Source organism: Rhodnius prolixus, unplaced genomic scaffold (assembly GCF_049639745.1).
Source record: "Rhodnius prolixus isolate KJV_2025 unplaced genomic scaffold, Rpr scaffold_7, whole genome shotgun sequence".
Classification (NCBI taxonomy): domain Eukaryota; kingdom Metazoa; phylum Arthropoda; class Insecta; order Hemiptera; family Reduviidae; genus Rhodnius; species Rhodnius prolixus.
The window spans coordinates 30,989,135-31,008,675 of record NW_027411582.1 but is presented as its reverse complement, the minus strand read 5'-3'; the positions used below and the strand labels follow the sequence as shown (position 1 = coordinate 31,008,675).

Genomic DNA, 19,541 nt, shown 5'->3' with positions numbered 1-19,541 from the left:
ACTGGGAAAAGTGAAATTTTCCAATTCAAATTCATTTAATGAGACTTTTTAGATTAAAAGAGCCCAAATAATTTTTTATCGCATTGCAGGGCTTAGTAATCCAAAAAGTTTCATGGAAAAATAGATGAATATAATAGTAATGTCTATAGAATGCGACACATTCCCTTTGAACAAAACTATTAATGGAGAAAAGACTACATGCCAAACTGCTTAATTTAAGCTTAAGCACTACGCCATTAGATCAGCTTCAAATGAATCCGTTTGGCAAATTCCTAGTAAATTACAGGAAAAGCCTTTCTTTAAAACTGCACTTCCAGTGTTTTGATTTGCTTTCTTCTTGGAAGTTTTGTTAGAAATTTAATAATCAAATACTTTAAGAACTAATAAAATCTTAAAATGTCTGAAATGGTAATTTAGAAAAAACCTTATTTAACCCCTCCTAAATTGTGAGTACAAGATAGTCCTATGTAAGTCTAGTGAGTCACCAAACACGGTTAAATGTGAGTGTAAGAGAGGAGCTATATAGGTTTAGTGCCCAAGATAATGCTTGTGAAGCCCAAGACTGTAAAAATTAATACGTAGAGATTTCGGTGGAGATACTGAGAAAAGGTGGCCTCGCCAAAACGTGGTCTAAACCATTAGTTGAGAAGTAATACAGTGAGTCAATTTGATCGACGTATTAAATTTGAAATTTAGTTCACTATTTAATTGTCATATGTTTTACAAGTACGATTAATCTAGCCGATTAAATTCTGATTGAAATTTAAAGAATCAATTAAATTTATGATTAAATTGTATTTTTAATCAGTGCCCATCTCTGGTTGGTTACCTTTTCTAATTTAACCCTCAAACCACAAGATAAATTTTCCTGACACGAACACTAAGTTAGGGTCGGATCCGACCCGATACTATATTTTCTTACTTACAGTGAAAAACTCAAATATAACTCAAAATAACACATTTATTTCTATATAAAATGTATAATTTTTTTAATAAATTGTATAATTTTATGGCACAATTAACTTAGAATAGACTAATACATGAAGAAATGAACTTGAAAAAGGAACTTTGTCTCCATAAAAACAAAACAGTTTACAAAAAGCTTGAATGAAAATTAAAGTAAAGTAGTGGTGTGGTAACAAAATTATCACATTGTTAAGGGGAAAAAAAATCATTTGATTGTTCGCCATTATCAGTGGGAATAAGTAGGACATATTTTCCAATCGTAAGGAGTAATTCCTTTGGAAAACGCTCGTCTTTCAGTCTTTTTCCTACAAGAGGTTGCGTCAAGGAAAATGCAAGTTTCTTTAGAAACGTCGAACGTGCATCTCCAGAGTAACTTTCTTCATTTTCGTACCACTTGTACAGGACGAACAAGTTATAACGTTAATACCAAGGTCGGGTCGGATCCGACCTAGAATCTGACTTACTGACAAAAATAAGAACCTAGAGAGCGGAGTGACACATACCGAATCGGCGGAAACAGTGTGGTCTCTTCCTAAGGACTCACAGAAAGGGTATACCGAGTCTAATCGCTAAGATTTAATTGTGGGGGGAACAATGGAAATATATTTTCTCCTCGGGTCGGAGCCGACCCGCATCTTGTGGTTTGAGGGTTAAAAATCTTAAAAATAAATAAATATATTTATTTTCACAAAATAATGAATACATTTTTGAAGAGAACGAAATTTAATAATTTGGGCCTAATTAATTTAAAATTTAATTGAATTTGAAAATAAAATTAAATAAATTTAAATTCTTTTTTACATTCCGGACAATATTAAATTATATAATTTTTACATTATGTTGATTACTTCGTATTTGTAATCAAGAGCACTTAAAAATTCAATCATTCACACATTTATACATTATGTATGTATGTTCGTGGTTTACTTTGAAGAGAAAATTGTATCATAAATTAAATAAAACAGAAAAAGTTCTGATAATTTCAAATAATTGAATTTGGAAATTTTAATTAGCGATTCCGGAAATAAGTCAAAACCGCATCGTAGTGCCAATAAATCCACCAACCGGAAGGGAACAGCAAAAATTGTTGGACTTCAAGAACTTACGAGGGTCGTTTGAAAAGTCCGTGCAAAAATAAAAACTACTTAATTTTTTGGGGTAAACCTTTTTTATTTTTCAACATAGTCTCCTTTTAGGCTTATACACTTCGTCCAACGCTGCTCTAGTTTGTTGATCCCTTCCGAATAATAGGATTTGTCCAAGTCTGAAAAATAGCCATTCGTTTCTGCAATCACCTCCTCGTTTGAATAAAATCTTTTTCCCGCCAGCCATTTCTTCATATTAGGGAACAAATAGTAGTCCGAGGGAGCCAAGTCTTGAGAATAGGGGGAATGTGAAACGAGTTGGAACCCTATTTCCATTAATTTTGCGACCCACAACTGCTGAGGTGTGAGCTGGTGCGTTGTCGTGATGGAAAAGGACTTTTTTTGTGGGCCAATCGTGGGCGTTTTTCTTGCAGCTCGGTTTTTCAAACGGTCCAATAACGATGAATAATATGCACCTGTAATAGTTTTACCCTTTTCCAGATAGTCGATGAGGATTATTCCTTGCGAATCCCAAAAGACAGTCGCCATAATCTTTACGGCCGAAGGAACGGTCTTCGCCCTTTTTTTGGCGCAGATTTTCCCCCTTGGTAACCCATTTTGTTTAGATTGTTCTTTGGTCTCAGGAGTGTAGTGATGTATCCATGTTTCATGCACAGTGACGAAACGACGCTTAAAGTCCTGCGGATTCTTCTGGAACAGCTGCAAACCGTCCTTGCAACACTTCACACGATTTCGTTTTTGGTCAAACGTGAGCAATCGCGGCACCACATCTTGCGGATAGCTTTGTCATGTCCAAATGTTGATGCAAAATATTATGTAACCGTTCATTCGAGATGCCCCACAGCACTAGCAATCTCACGCACCTTCCACTCTTCTGTCATCCATCACCGTATCATGGATTTTATCAATGATTTCTGGAGTAGTAAACTCAACAGGGCGTCCAGAACGTTCAGCGTCACTTGTGCCCTGATATGGCCACTCCGAAAATTTTGAAACCACTTATAAACTGTTCTAATCGAAGGTGCAGAGTCACCATAATGTTTATCAAGCTTCTCTTTAGTCTCCTGAGGCGTTTGGCCTTTCATAAAGTAGTGTTTAATCAACACACGAAATTCTTTTTCGTCCATTTTTTTAAAATCACTCGACTTCCTCGATTCAAACGAATGCCAAACACAAAGAAATAGACCGATCTGGCTGAAACTTGGTGTGTGTTCTTCCAAGAGATGCTACTAACTAAACATAACCTCCATACGCGCCAGTGGTGCTATCTCTCTGACTTTGCACGGACTTTTCAAACGACCCTCGTATTTTCAATGTAAGTCATTAAGTTCTTTTTTAACTGTGAATTTTTGTTTTTTGTTTTATGAGTCAGCAACATTTTAAAAGGAGTTATAATTAAATTAAAAGAGATAGGTGGCAACAGGTTGTTAAATAAAGCGTATTCTAAAAATTAATGTTTAAATTAAACTGGGTTATAAATGGAATGTTTTTCATTTCTTTATACAGATATTAAAAAAAACCATACGGGATTATTATCCTACTCTGGAATAAAATTTACAACGGTCATTTATTAATGGTATAATAAAAACGGGCTCGTCAATAAATTACCGGACTTAGGCTCTAGCCATGTTTACTAAAAATCTATCTTTTTTCCACTTCTTCTACCCCGTTTTTTAAGGATTAAATTATTTTTAGAAACAGCTGTAGTCTAAATTACTAGTACAAATAATATCCGCTGTAAAAAACGTTTTAGTAAAAGTGAATACGTTTACGTAACGGGTTATATTTTTTGTAATATAATAATAATAGTATATTATTAAGCAGCGGTAAGTGTTTTTCTTTTGTTAGCTTCAATGAGCGCAGAAACCATAGACGATCACACACATCACACTTATGTCCGAATGGATTGTTGACAAACGTCGTAGTGAAACGTGCACTAGCTGCTGCCCAATGTGTCTTCATAATCGACGATCGAACACAAGCTATGCCCGTTACAGTCCGTTGTCGATGTAGAAGCGATTTCATCATCCACTTGCATAATTTCAACCGGCCCCAGCTGCAGAAGTACTGACACCGTCGTTGATCCGCTCGGCCGCATTCATTCTTTTACGTTCCCGGCTTGACTCGGTCATATGGTGTTTCAGTATTACCATTCGATTGTTCTTGAGAAGCCCTTTCCAACCTTAAATGATCGTATTGGCCGACATTATATATTTTTGATAATATTTTTTTTTATTCTAACACCTTATTACATTCACAGTCACTATTTTACACTAATGTTTTATATACAATCTATCTGCGCACCCAAGCCTTATTGCTATGGAAACGGGAATGGGAAACACTTCCATTAATGAATAAGCTGAGAAATATTAAATCCACACCATTGAAATGGATGACTTCAAGTAGACAGTCCCGCCACGAAGAAGTCATACTTGCAAGACTAAGAATAGGCCATACGATGTTAACCCATGGCTATATCTTTAGAGGTGAGCAGCAACCCATATGTGGAACCTGCAATGTAATACTATCCGTCCATCATATTTTCGTAGAATGTACCAGATATACATGGGCTAGGCGGAAGTTAAACATGGGTAATAGCATGAAAGAGATCCTGGACGATAATGAAGACAATGCAAGGAAAGCCTTGCAATACCTTAAAGATATAGATTTATATACGAGGGGGTACCCAAAAATAACCGGAATTGCGTTGCCGCGCATGGAGCTTATGTAGTACGCATTTCTGCCGCTAGACGTGTATAGCGCGATTCCTTGCCAGTTCAGTCCTGCCTGTGTTGTCTGCCTGGCTTGTCCTGTTCATCTGCAGTGATTGTTTTTACCAGCGCTGTTTTGTTCTTTTTTCGTTTTTTATAATGGCAAGTTTAAGTGAACAACGTGCAGCTCTGAAATTTTGTTTTCTACTCGGCAAAAATGCTGCTGAATGTGTTTTAATGTTGAAAACAGCTTACAAAGATGACGCTATGGGAAAAACTCAAGTATACGAGTGGTTTACTCGGTTTAAAAATGGCGACATGTCGATTGTTGACAAACCTCGTTCTGGACGTCCATCAACTGCCCGAATCGACGGAAATGTTGAAAAAATTCGAGAGCTGGTGTTCACAGACCGTCGACAGACAATTGATCAACTGTCAGAGAGTAGTGGGTTATCTTGGAGCTCGGTTCAGCGAATTTTAACGGAAGATTTGGGGATGAAAAGGGTTGCTGCCAAGTTTGTTCCTCGAGTTCTGACTGACAATCAAAAAGAACATCGAGTTGAAACATGTCGTGCTTTGAAACAACAGTTTGAAACTGATCCAGACTTTCTGTCAAAGGTCATTACTGGTGATGAGTCATGGTGCTATGGTTATGACCCAGAAACAAAGCAACAGTCGAGCCAATGGAAGACGTCATCTTCACCCCGACCAAAAAAATGTCGTCAAGTCAAGTCAAACATCAAAACAATGCTGATTTGCTTTTTTGATGCCAAAGGCGTAGTCCATTCAGAGTTTGTCCCCCCAGGTCAGACCGTCAATCAAACCTTGTATTTGGAAGTTTTGAAAAGATTGCGCAATAGTGTTCGCCAAAAAAGACCCGATTTGTGGCAAACAGGAGACTGGTTCTTCCACCACGACAATGCACCTGCACACACAGCCATCTCTGTTACACAGTTTTTGGCTAAAAATGGCATGGTTCCGCTGCCCCACGCACCTTACTCGCCTGACCTGGCTCCGTGCGACTTTTTCTTATTTCCACGCATGAAAAAGGGCATGAAAGGTCACCGATTTGACAACATTGAAGAGGTCAAGAAAAAAACGAAGAAGGAGCTGTCAGCCATTTCTAAAGATGACTACAAAAAACGTTTCGAACAGTGGAAGCACCGGTGGGACAAATGTATTAGTTGTAATGGAGAGTATTTTGAAGGGGATAAGGTTGTTCTGTAAAAAATTTGTAAATAAATAGCTTTTAAAAAATAATTCCGGTTTTTTTTGGGTACCCCCTCGTAGTCTCATACGACACTATGCTAGTCTCTAATTATGAAAGTATGTAAATATGTTTTTATCTTAGATTAGGTTATTAATGTGATGCGAGGAATATCAAGTACTCCATCACAAATCGCGATTAGATTTAATGTGTGTGATTGTATTTATTTGGATGAATGTATTTATATGCATGAGTGTTTTTTGTTAGAATGATAGTTTTAGTTTAGAATGAGCTAGTGTAGTGTCTTACAGCAACATTGTCAGGTGCGAAGGACCTTAGATGTTGAGCACCTTTAAAAAGAACACAATAATAATAATATATACAATTGATAGATTGTAACGACAGCTGACGATTAAAACTTAAACGAACATCGTAGCTTCTCCGAGTCAAAAGTTATACCATTTGCAAATCTCGATACGCAGCAAAATGATCTCAAAATGGCGGCGCTTCCCCCTCCACCACAGTCACAGTCCTCGCTTATCGTAATGAATTCTTTGATCCTTTAGCTATCCAGTGGTCTAATTTAATTTTGGATGTAGACGATAGTTTCGAAACTATAACGCCAAACTGTATCCGCCCGATTTTTGTTATCATTAGGTTTTTTTGGATTGCCTCCATAAGATAGCAAATTTAAAGACGTATTCACTTCAATAAAACTGTAAGTTTAAAACATTTCCTTTTTCAAAATTTTGTTATTTGACATCAAGAGAGGCTTTAACTTCCGGTTTTAGCCTCCCAAATCGCTCACTTCTAATCCAACAGTAATTTATGCGCCATTTTCTAACAATGGCAGGAAATTCATTATTAAAAAAAATTAGAAAAAGATGTATTTGATTTGTTTCCGTCGTAGCATACGCATGTTTAGTGTACGTATTTCTAACCGATTTCAGACTTCCTGCCATTTTCAGTAGTAGATTCGTCATTTTGGTGTAGAGATGAGAAGGAGTAGTGCGAGCCAGTAACGTAAGTGATGTAGAAAGAGACAGTTAAGTGGTAAGATGTTCTATTATAAGATTACTTTAAAAGTTCACTCTTGAAAATTTTAGGCTCATAAATAAACTTGTTTTTTTAGGAGAAAAATTAATCAATTTATTGAATTTATCTTAAAAGAGAGATAGAGCATCGCTCCTCAGTGTTTAATCTTATTTGGAAGCTGCGTCATGTGTTTAATTAATTTGCTTAGTAATTAATAAAATTAACTCATCAATTTCGAAAGGATTTTTTTTTTTTTAATTTATTTATTTTGCAACTGTATGCAGTACAATGAGCAAAAGAGGTGAGAGATAAGGGATGGCATAAATATACATGAACGCACATATATATCCATACATATACGCGCACATGCATGTGCGCCAAGGGCGTGAGTAGAGTGAACGATGGACCATCCAGTGATGGAAGCAGTTAGTTCGCCAGATTGGCAAGCTTACACAGCAACCATCCTAGGAGGTCGGCGTTATATGTTGAGAGGGTTACGTGGCCACCGCCGCTTTAGTCTGCGTTGAGAATTAGAAGGAAGTGTTGGATCAGAGGATTGTAATGACTGTGTAGATTTGAGTGAAGTTTTGTGTACCGAGATTGGGACTATTTCAGAAACGAGAGGAATATTGAGATCAGAGTGTATAGTATGATTGGAGACGTAGAAGGGAGCGTTAACTATTGTTCTTAGAATTTTAGACTGCAAGGTTTTGAAGTCGGTTGATGTTCGATTTTTTGGCGCTTCCGTAGAGCTGTATTCCGTACGTCCATATTGGGGCAAGTAGAGCGGTATAAAGTGTTCGTTTGTTCGTCAGGGCCAGTTTTGATCGTCTGTCGAGTAGTCATTTCAACATTTTATACCTCAGATTGAGGTCAATTCGTTTGAGTCTCGTGTAGGGGTTCCAAGTTAGTGGTTTGTCAAGATGTAGTCCGTGATATCGTACTTGGTTAGTGATTGGTATAGAAGTGTTGTGGAAGGAGAGAGGAGGGAGAGTTTTCTTATTTAAGGTGAATACTATGTATTTAGATTTTCACTTTTATTCTCCACTTTTGAAAAGGAATTAATTTTCAAAAATCTCATAAAAAAAATTCTCACAAATAAAAGAGACGTACGAGCTTAAAATATAAATACTAAGTTTAAAATTTTACAAATAATTTTCGAGTAAAGCTAAAAAAAAAAATGAAAAATCATTCAGTGAAATGGCACTTCCGCTTCAGAGATTTTGGTCTCTAAGTTTCAGACACACTGACTTGACGATCCTATTTTTGATGTTATTCTCAAAAATTTTGGAAAATTCCATATAGCACTATAATAGTATTAAGACTACATTAAGACTACATTAGAATACTTTTAGTAAGCGTAATAATTTGTAATAAATTGATTTTAGAATTAGTAAATAAAAAGAAGTCTCTTAGAAAAATCAATGACATCATAAAAACAAATATTTACGGCCACTATCATTGATTGGTATTTCATGTATACTTATGTATACCATAATTAAAACAACGTTCATGTATTTCCAACTAATAAAAAAAAATAATTTAAATATAATTGCTTCCCGTCACTTTAATGGTTAAATTGATAGTATAACTGATGGCGATTTAAACTATCATCTGTATCTTGCCACTTGGATTCAAATATCCGTAATCTGGATGCTTTTTGTGTATGTTATACTTAATGTATTATATATAAATCGATATATTAAAAATAACATACCTAAAAACATCTAGGGCTTGTCTATGAGACTATCATAGAGAAGTTAACAGAAGTGTGTAAGCAAATTGACCTAATAATAGGTCCAAAATTGTAGCAAGCTAATTTGGAAGAGCCTTAAACATTTGTGTAAGGGTTTAATTATTAGACTAGTCACTTTAATAAGAGTTAGGCCGTAGCTGAAAACATTTATTTTAACCGCGTCAAAAGGTCGCTTGTTAACAAGAATTCAGCTTTGCGATAATATTTCTTATTTAAACCGTTTTAAGGCCAAAGCGAACATCACTTAGAGCAGGGGTGAGCAACCTTTTTAATCAATGGGCCAATTTAAATTTTTATTTTTATTGGCGGGCCGCACATAGATTAACTCTTATTAATAATTTACGAAACTTCGTACGAAACGCATCGCGTCCGTATTGCATGTTTGAACAAGTCACCGACAAGTGTGTATCTCGTCACAAAAAAATCGCGCAGACGCGGCGCGTTCGTATTGCATGTTTAAAAACGTCGTCGACAAGTAACTCGCCATAAAAAAATATTTCGGTTCAGTATGTACCTACTACCATTTTATTATAATTAATTCTATAACAATATATTGATGGGAGAAAGTCGATAAAATAAATTCAATTTTAGAAATGCTTGACTGGCCGCGTGTTGCTCATCCTTGACTTAGAGCAATTTCTCTGCACTAAATACACGTAGGCTAACCTATTTGGGCGTTGGAAATAAAAAAACAAAATGGCCGAAACTATTGACCGGATGTCAGCATTTTATTAAAGGAATTTTTCACTTTTTACAGGCATTCTCGGGAATTGAACCCAGTTAACTACAACCCAATACCTATTAGATTTGAAAGCCTCCTCTTAACCTTTCGGTCCCCATCTTTAAGAAGTTACATAAAAAAAGAACTCTAATGGTAGTTAATTTTTTATTTTCTCTCAAAAAATATTTTGGGTAAGCCTTGTCACGTAATAAAAAAAAAAAGCTATGCCCACAATACTCACGTACAGACAGACCAAATTAGTAGACACGTACTCAAAGGACCATGAAACCGTGAAACTATTTACGGTGAAAATATAAAACAAAAGAAAACCAAAAAAGTCTACCTGGTTACAATACTTGGTCTTACAAGAAATATGGACGTGAATATCAATAACTATATCAGGTAATTATTTGATGTTAATTCACCAACTCAAAAATAAAAACACTTCCATATTCACAGCCAAATTATTTGCAGTAGGTATATCAAAAGGTTTAAAGTACGTAGATTCATTAGACCAATCCCTTGTTTTAATTCTCACTGACAGCAAAAGTGTTGTCCAAAAATCTACAAAATTATGGAAATAATGTGACCCGCTTTAATCTTAGAAACTTCCCAATTAAGAAAAGGCCATTCGGTACATTTAATCTGGATTAAGGGCTACACAGGTCTGAGAGGAAATGAAATCGTGGATCGTAAAGCCAAGGAAGCGATCTCCTTACAACATACATGTTCATACTCAATTTTAGTCTCCGATATTAAAAATTATGCAAAAGCAGAGTGCTGTTCCGAATAGCAGCTGATATACAAATTGTCAAAGGCGGGAAAAGGCCCAATTATACACAGCCATACAATCTAGTATTCCCAAAAGACCTTGGTTTTTCAGATATAAGAACAACAATGGGAAGTTTGTTAGCACAGTCATTAGAATGCGGTTTAATCACAATTATTCGCCGCACCATCTACCCAGGATTGGGGTGGAAACATCTCACCAGTGTTCCTGTACTTCTGGAGTAATAGCAGACGCCAACCACCTAATTCTGGAATGTGCTAACGATAATAAAGGAAGAGAACGATTGTGGAGGGCTCTGATAGCGACTAGATGCCCTTTACGTGCTTTTTTTCACGTTTATTTGTGCTACAATCAGCGCGTTAGCGCTATAAGTAACAATGATAACAATGAACAGTAGAAGTAAATGAGTGGAGAAGTTAACCAGTGATAACACTCCAAAACATTATATGGTTAGTCACTCTCTTCACTAGAGAGGAGATCACTAGGCCACTGTCTCTTTTAAGGCATCTTGCCCGGGTTATCAGGAAGAGTTCTAGGAAGGAAGATTTTGGAGCTAGAGGATTTATATGAGATTGCAGGTTGAAGTGGAGTTTTCTGTATAGTGTGTGACAAAAGGAATGTTAAGGTCAGTGTGCATAGTCCAGGTTGGGAGACATAAAGCGGAGCAATTACTGTGGTTCGAAGTATTTTAGATTGAAGAGAATTGAATCCTTTGGAGGATTGATGCGTTTGGTTGAACCCCCACAGCTCTATTCCATGCTCCCAGATGGGTTTTCAAAATAGAAGTATAAATCAGTCTTTTGTTGTCCAGAGAGAGTTTTGATCTTTCGTCTAAGAGTCTTTTAAAGTAGTCGATAGCGGTCTGTTTAGTTCTGTTCTTTTAAGTCTAGTTTGGGGGGTTCCAAGAAAGTACCTGCTAACCTAAACACTATTCTTGCATCTGATGATCCTCAATGCCCAAAGTCCAAGATTTCCTGTCCTCCCACTCCCCTTCCCGAAGGCCTCTAGAGGCCATTCCATCGGTTATTCCCTCCATCCAAGTTTTCCTAGGCCTGCCTTTCCTTCTCCTCTCACTAGGAATGAAATCTAACATCTTCCTAGGCCATCTCTCACCACTCATACGCATCACGTGGCCGTACCATTTTCATTTCCGTTTTTCTCAATTGAATACAAAATGTTTTTTTGTATTCCAACACGTCTTCGGATTTCCGGATTGGGCACGTGCCATATCTTGGAGACCCCACAGCTTCTTCTCCAGAAATCCATTTCTAAGGCCAATAGCCTATCCTCCATTTTCTTCGTTAGGCTCCAAGTTTCTGCCGCGTAGAGGGTTATATTTGCCAAGAAAACGTGGAAGAGCCTTTTTTTAATCTCCATGCGGATAGATTTACTCCAAAGTACCGAGTTCAATAATTGGATAGCTAGCTTTCCTTTTACAATTTTCTTTTGTATATCCAATTCTGAAGACCCAGTAGCAGATATCCAGGCACCCAGGTACTTGAACTCGCTACACGGATGCAGCTGCCAATCATCCACATTCAGGGACGTAGGGGAAGATCCACCTACCACCATATACTGCGTTTTGGACTTGTTGACCTCTAAACCCCATTCTGAGTACGCTGCAAGCAGCTTCCTCAACATGTACGTTAGGTCCTCCTCATCTTCAGCTATAAGCATTTGATCGTCCTCAAACTGCAACGTGTATAGGGTTTCTTCTCCTACTTTTACTCCCATATTAGAACATTTTCTCTTCCAATCAGAGAGGGCTACATCGATAAAGATGTTAAAGAGGACGGGAGAAACACAGCAACCTTGTTTGAGTCCTTTTGATATAGGGAACGATTCAGAAAGGCAGTTACCAATTTTGACCGAACATCTCGCTTCCTTATACATATTATGTACGGCTTGAATTAAATAATCGCTCACGCCCGCTTTACCCAGAGCCTCCCAGAGTTTTACCCAAGGAACGGTGTCGTATGCCTTCTGTAAGTCAATGAAAGCCAAGTTAACTTCTCGGTTGCAAGCACTTTTCTTCTCTAACAGCTGGGTTATGCAGAAAATATGATCCACGCAGGACCGTCCTGTTCGAAAACCATCCTGCTCCTCTGTGCACTTCCCAGAATATTCTCTTTCAATTCTATTTTTCAATACTCTCCCATAAAGTCTACTGAGGGTATTCGTAACCGAATCTTTGAGAAATCTTTGAGCTCATAAAAAAAAAAAAAAAAAAAAAACAGGATTACTCTGTTAGTAATCAAAAGACTAAAAAAGAATTTAATTGGCTAATTTGCTAAGCTCAAGAGGCCAATAACAAAGACAGAGACAGAAAAACAAAAATAAAAAATATAATTAAATTTAGAAAATCAATAAAAACTCAATAAATAAAAAACTAAAAGCAGTAAAGTGCTTAGAGGGCGAGAATATTTGGAAAAAGATAGGGCATTTGGATTATGTAATATATCCAGGGAATATAATATATTTCACAAGAATGTGTTTAATATATGAGATTACTTATTCAAAAAAAAAATAAATAAAAAGGTAAAAGAGAGGGAGATTTAGAGAGCAAAAAACGTCCAGGAACAAAATGAAGGGAAATATATGTGTGAAGGGGGTAAAAAAGGCAACGTTCCACTTGCGAGTTTGGTGAGCACCGTTTTTTGACCCTAACATTCCCTGGACCTTTTTTATAAAGTACATTTTTTTTCAGCTAAAAAAGGAAGTCGCTAAACTAAATGTCATATAACAGTCTTGAATAATTTTTTTTTGTACTTGTAGCGTATACAAAATATGGTTGGATGTCTGGAGCAAAATTTGTAATTATAAAAACAAAAAACTGGCTGAATTCGCGTAGTTGGCGTTAAAAAATGCGTTATTATTTTTTAGTCATTTACGTATAATTAATTATAGTCATTTAAGTATACAGGGTGTTCAGCATAAGACTACGGTAACTTCGGGAGGCGATTCTGGGCATCATTTGCAACAAAAAATTCCATATAAACTATGGCTCGATTCGGCTCTGTTTTGTAGATATTTTTAATTTTATGTTTTTTTCAAGGTATTACTACTTTTTAGCAATCACTTGTCTATATTTCTCAAACTATTAAAGCTACAGCAATTTCAATTAGCTCATTAGAAAGAAGGTTAAATTTCCTTTTAAATAAGCTAATTTGAATTTCAAAATAATAATATTAAGTATTTCAAATTGTGGCCCAAACATAAGAAATAGCAAGTTTCTAATTTTTTCCAAAAACTTTGACTTCATTTTTCTCAAAAACATTTTATATGAAAAAACCGTGCACTATTCAGGAGAAACATCTACATACAATCACCTTTCGAAAGGTATACAATAATTGGGGTTATGTTAAAAATTGATGCAGAAATCTGTGATTAATTGCAAAAAAGTAGGCCCCAAAACAGCGTCGGCATTATGAAAGGAATCCACCTACCATAAGAATATAACTGATCAGAAACATCAAATCCAGTACGATTTTTTGCAAACGTGTAATTTAATAATTAATTTATTTAAGAACTATATTCAAAAATACATAATTTACATTATAAATAATAAAATAAAATAAAAAGAAGAGAAATGAATATGATGTTAAATGAGTGTTAGGTACCAATTCCAAAAGAAAGGATTTTCGTTTAACGAGTTCAGATCTGTGTGCTATTCTTTAGTTAATTCACATATATGCTAAATAATTTAAATAAAACACAGATTTTTTAAACTACTCAACAAACTTTTGGAACTAGGCGGTTGTGGGGAGCTATAAAGATCGATTTGATGTTTCTGATCAGTTATATTCTTATGGTAGGTGGATTCCTTTCTTAATGCCGACGCTGTTTTGGGGCCTACTTTTTTGCAATTAATCACAGAATTCTGCATCAGTTTGTAAAATAACCCTAATACATTGTATACCTTTCGAAAGGTGATTGTATGTAGATGTTTTTCATGAATAGTGCACGGTTTTTTCATATAAAATGTTTTTGAGAAAAATGAAGTCAAAGTTTTTGGAAAAAATTAGAAACTTGCTATTTCTTATGTTTGGGCCACAAAGTCAAATACTTGATATTATTATTTTGAAATATAAATTAGCTTATTTAAAAGGAAATTTAACCTTCTTTCTAATGAGCTAATTTAAATTGCTGCAGCTACAATAGTTTGAGAAATATAGACAAGTGATTGCTAAAAAGTAGTAGTACCTTGAAAAAACATAAAATTAAAAATATCTACAAAACAGAGCCGAATCGAGCCATAGTTTATATGGAATTTTTTGTTGCAAATGATGCCCAGAATCGCCTCCCGAAGTTACCGTAGTCTTATGCTGAACACCCTGTATAGTACGTAGCATTTAAAAATATTTAAAGCGTAAAAAGTCTATAAACCGACGCTAATATGGAAGCTGACGCATTTTTCAGTTTAAATGGCAGCAAATAGCAATAAAATGAAATAAAAATAAATCTGGTGTACCTGAAAAGAGCCATTTTCAAAACAAACAAAAAAAGTCTTGAAAAGTCTATTCATAGACAAAATCTAGTTCGATGAAATAGCACTTCCGTTTCAACAAATTTAGAGTTTTGGTACCATATTTAATTCTTATTGATAGGTGATACTTCCGTCCGTTTAATTGAAAATGAAACAATAAGAGGCAAGTAGGGAAGGGATTAGCTATGAGGTTAGCATACTGGACTCCCACGCGGAGGTCCCGGGTTCGAATCCAGCAGCTGACCCTTAGATTTTCTCTTCCTAGGAGCTTCTTACAGCTCACTGTCCGGTGATGGACAGTGTTGTCTGTAACGAGGGAACACTGTCCGGAGGCCGGCAGTGCACTGAAAAAAGCTCCGGGCGCTAATAACCTCAGCTGTTGATGCGCAAAAAAAAAAAAAAAAAAAAAAAAAAAATAAGAGGCAAGTAAAAAGAAAACCACCTCTTTTCCCCCACCAGAAGTGCCCTTATTTTCTTGGAATTTTTTTTTTTTTTGAGGGAAACTCAAGAAAAGTGAAAGGTCTATTCACTGAAGTGGTACTTTTGGTAGGTTTTTCTAAAAGCGAACCATTGGGGTTTCGTGGATTTATCTAAATTAGATATTAAATTTGAAATTGAGATTATTTTTTTTTCGTTTTTGAGTTTTGATGGACCCTCACATGTATGCACCTTTAAAAAAAAATATTTTTTTTAAGGTGGCATTTCAAAACTGGTGGAAAATCGAAATAAAAAATAAGTTGGCACGATTGCATATATTTCCTGTTAACAATTGAATCCATACTTCCGTTCGAATTCTTTGAATTAACCACCGCCCCTGGTTCTTTGTAAGCCAGCCAAATAGCTTACTATCTTACTGGATGATCAGGCGTAGTAGTTCTTCCTACCCCGAGAAAATAATTCTTAAAAAATGAACATTTATAATCTTGAAAAGAACTTCTTTTTTAAGACGAACTGTAATTTTTAAGAAAATACGTAAACCGCTGTAAGAGAAATTATTTTTATTACACTTTTGTTCAAACACTTTTTTAGGGGCCTCAAAACGTGTCGTACTGGTACTCATAATCAAAAAAAACTGCACGATTGCTACATTGCTACCTCTTATTAGGGACAAGAAAAGGTAGAAATAAATATTTAGAAATTTATAAGTCCAACAACAGATTGTGGTAAGTACCTAGGGACTCTTCATGGACAAACGCCTAACCTGGGAATCGACAGACTAGACATAAACGGGGAAGAACTAAACAGACGATTCAAACTTCTCTCTAGACTACTCGATAAACGATCCGAACTTTAATTAAACAACTACAATCAAAAATTCTAAGAACAATAGTTACCGCTCCCTTCTACGTCTCCAATCATACTATACACTCTGATCTAAATATTCCTCTCGTCTCTGGAAATAGCCCCAATCTCGGATACACAAAACTCCACCCAAATCCAGACACAGTCATTACAACCCTCTGTTACCACAAAATGTCTACTACAAGCACTTCCTTTCACAGCGCAGACTAAAGCGGCTGGTGGCCACGCGACCATCTCAAGACACAACGCCGATCTCCTAGGATGGTTGCTGCGTAAGCTTGCTAACGTGGGGGAACTAACGGCTTCCATCATTATGATGGTCGTCGTTCACTCCACTCACGCCTCTTTGGCGCTCATGCATGTGCACGTACGTGTATGTAAGTGCATATATATGCGTGCACGTGTATTTGCGCCATTTCCTTACCCTCATCTCTTTTGCTCGTTGTAATTTATTACAGTTGCAAATTAAATAACCAAAAAAAAAAAAAAATTAACAACAAACGATTTATCTAGACCAAGATACTAAAAACCTGTCTGGACATGCAGAATGGAACTTTGGGGCTCAGCCAAAGCTTCCAATATCTATAGAATCCAATCCTTCCAATCAAAAACCCTACGTCGAATTGCTAATGCCCCTTAACTTGGGTCAAACTCTACCACAGCACCAAGATCTACTTGTTCCCCCTAATGTTTCAGAAGCTGCAAGATCCTGTTATGGTTAAATTCTACGCTTCAATTACCCTTCTAATCCTCTTGTATCCCTAACAAAAAGCTACACTAACAGGAAATCCTCTACAAGACAAGGTTTAAGCGCCGGTGGCCACGGCGATCTTAATTAATTGCCAGGGCATAATAGTGTGAACAGAATAGTTCTTGTTTAGTAGTTTCACTGCTAGGATGAATTCTCCCCTCACGGCTACTCTTGTATTTATACTATGCATCATATTGTATCAGCTGCACTTGTTGCAGAATTATACTGCAGTTTTGGTGAAGAATTGTTTATTTTATTGTGCACCAGTTTGGAGTTTAAGGCATCTAGATCAATTAGAAAAAGTCCAAGTAGGTTTCTTGAAACGTTTATTATGTTTGCCAAAATGTACTCCCAATCATTTAATACGCCTTGAAACAGAACAACCTCATTTAAAATATGAAGTATTGAAGCACGCGTTAAGATGGCTGCATAAAATTCTTTGTGAAAATGATAACTATGTAAAAATCTGCTTAAAGAGACTAATTGTATTGAGTAAGCTCTATCCAAGCAATATTAGATTTAATGGGTACTTGCAATTAGTTGAATGTTTAAAAGAAATTAATTTAGAAGATTTGGGAGCATTAGAATGCTTGCATTACAAACCTAATGTATCTATCATTTTAGACAGCTACAGGGAATATTTGCATTTAACTGATTTAAATAAAGTAAATCAAAGAATGTTTAATATATTTTGGAACTCCCAAAATTTATTACAAAATTTTGGTCAACAATATTTAGATAAATTCATTTCTTTTCAAGTTGTAAGAATTTTTTCTGAAATAAGATTGGGTGGCCCTTATGTTACTAAATTTTTTTTTTTTTTTTTTTTTATTTATTAGTTAAGTTAGACCAGCGCTAGATGCACTATTAGTAACAATGTCAATAGCTGATACCACTACAAACTCACTAATTGAGGGGAGAAGTTACCCAGTGATAACACTCCCTAAGTCATCTCTAGGATTAGCTACTCTCCTCAGAAGAGAGAAAATCGCGAGGCCACTGGCGTTTTAGTCGTCTGGGAGGATGATCTGGATGGTGATGAGATGATAAGTGGCGGACAAGAGGATTGGAATGAGAGTGCAAGTTCTGATGAAAACTTTTCTAGCGAGTTCGTGCCAATCTGACCAACAAACGGAATTTCCAGGTCTGTGTGGATAGTTAGATAGTTAACAATAGTGCGGAGAATTTTAAACTGCGTTTCGTTGAACCCCACAGTTCAATACCGTACGTCCAGGCGGGTTTTTTTGTATGGAATTGTAAATCAGTCGTTTGTTGTTAAGTGAAAGTTTTGAACGTTGGTCTAGTAAATCTTTTAAGTAGTCGATAACGCCTGTTAACTTCAGTTCGTTTAAGTCGTGTGTGCCGGTTCCAAATCCAGTCTTTTGTCTAAATAAAGCCCAAGATAACGGACAACATTGGCAGGAGGAATTGGAATTGAGTCATAGAAGATCGGAGGAAGAGTGATGCGGCGGAGAGTAAAAGTAATATTCTGAGATTTTGTTTCATTTAACTTGATTTTTCCATTTTTTTGAACCATTCCTCAAGAGAAAAGAGATGAGTTTGAAGGTTTCTGTGTGAAGTTACCGGATCAATGTGAGGAGAAAGTATAGCGGTATCATCTGCATATACTAAATTTAAAATCAATAATGTCATTTATACAATCAAACCCCAAAGATCTTTGTTTAATGTGTAATCAGAATGAGCCGAAAACGTTAATTCACCTGTTTATCAGTCTATGAAAGTTTCAGAATTCCATTCCATATAAATAAATATAACAATCATAAAGAAGAATTTTGTAAATTAATTAATAATTTTGAAGAGAAAAATATGTACGCAATTTTTAATTATTTAAAAAAAGTTTTAAATTTAAGAGCTGGTAGTCTACAAAGTTTATAAAGTGAACATGAACTTGGAACTACTTTGTAACAGATACATTGTATCTTTATACAAATAAAGTTTGATTTGATTTACTGCAGTTTTGAAAATAAATTAATTGACAACAAAAATTTAAGCACCATCTTCTAAATTTTAATTTATTTATTTTTATTCACAGCATGATACAAAGCTTTGAAATAAAAATAAAAACTGAATCGTCATGACAAAAATGAGCGTAGACCCCCCTCGTATTAAATTTCAACCCGTTGCACCCCCCACTCGCCATCGAGTTCTTACAAAATGTTCTTTATTTTTTAACTTTACAAAGTGTTTTTTTTTAGAAACAAAGAACTTTTTAGCAGGTATACAGCCATATTTTATTTTATTATTTATTTTATTTTTATTATTATTTCTTTTTTGAACTGTTATTGCATGAGATCACAATTGTCAACTTCCTCTGTACGTTTTTTTTTTGGAGGTTTTATTGAAGATAATAAAGTGAGAGATGTGAATTTGAGAAATATTTCAAATTTTATTTAACAAAAGAATAAATTTGTCAGTCAATCAAATACAAATTTAGACAGTATCTCTAAAATTAATTTATTTTTATTTTTTAAAACTGATTCAAATTTAGAATTCTACGAGGGTCGTTTGAAAAGTCCGTGCAAAGTCAGAGAGATAGCACTACTGGCGCGTATCGAGGTTATGTTTAGTTAGTAGCATCTCTTGGAAGAACACACACCAAGTTTCAGCCAGATCGGTCTATTTCTTTGTGTTTGGCATTCGTTTGAATCGAGGAAGTCGAGTGATTTTCAAAAAAATGGACGAAAAAGAA

General features: G+C 35.7%; 2 protein-coding genes across 2 annotated transcripts in view; one reads left to right on the top strand and one right to left on the bottom strand.

Moving 5' to 3' along the window:
• The window catches only part of LOC141447405 (prohormone-1-like), a 151,813-nt gene that overhangs the window by 60,254 nt on the left and 72,018 nt on the right, over positions 1–19,541 (top strand). The gene's annotated exons all lie outside the window — the stretch shown is intronic.
• LOC141446601 (uncharacterized) lies at positions 11,418–12,026 on the bottom strand. Its single transcript, XM_074113146.1, has one exon. The coding sequence runs from the start codon at positions 12,024–12,026 to the stop codon at positions 11,418–11,420; it is 609 nt and encodes a 202-aa protein (XP_073969247.1).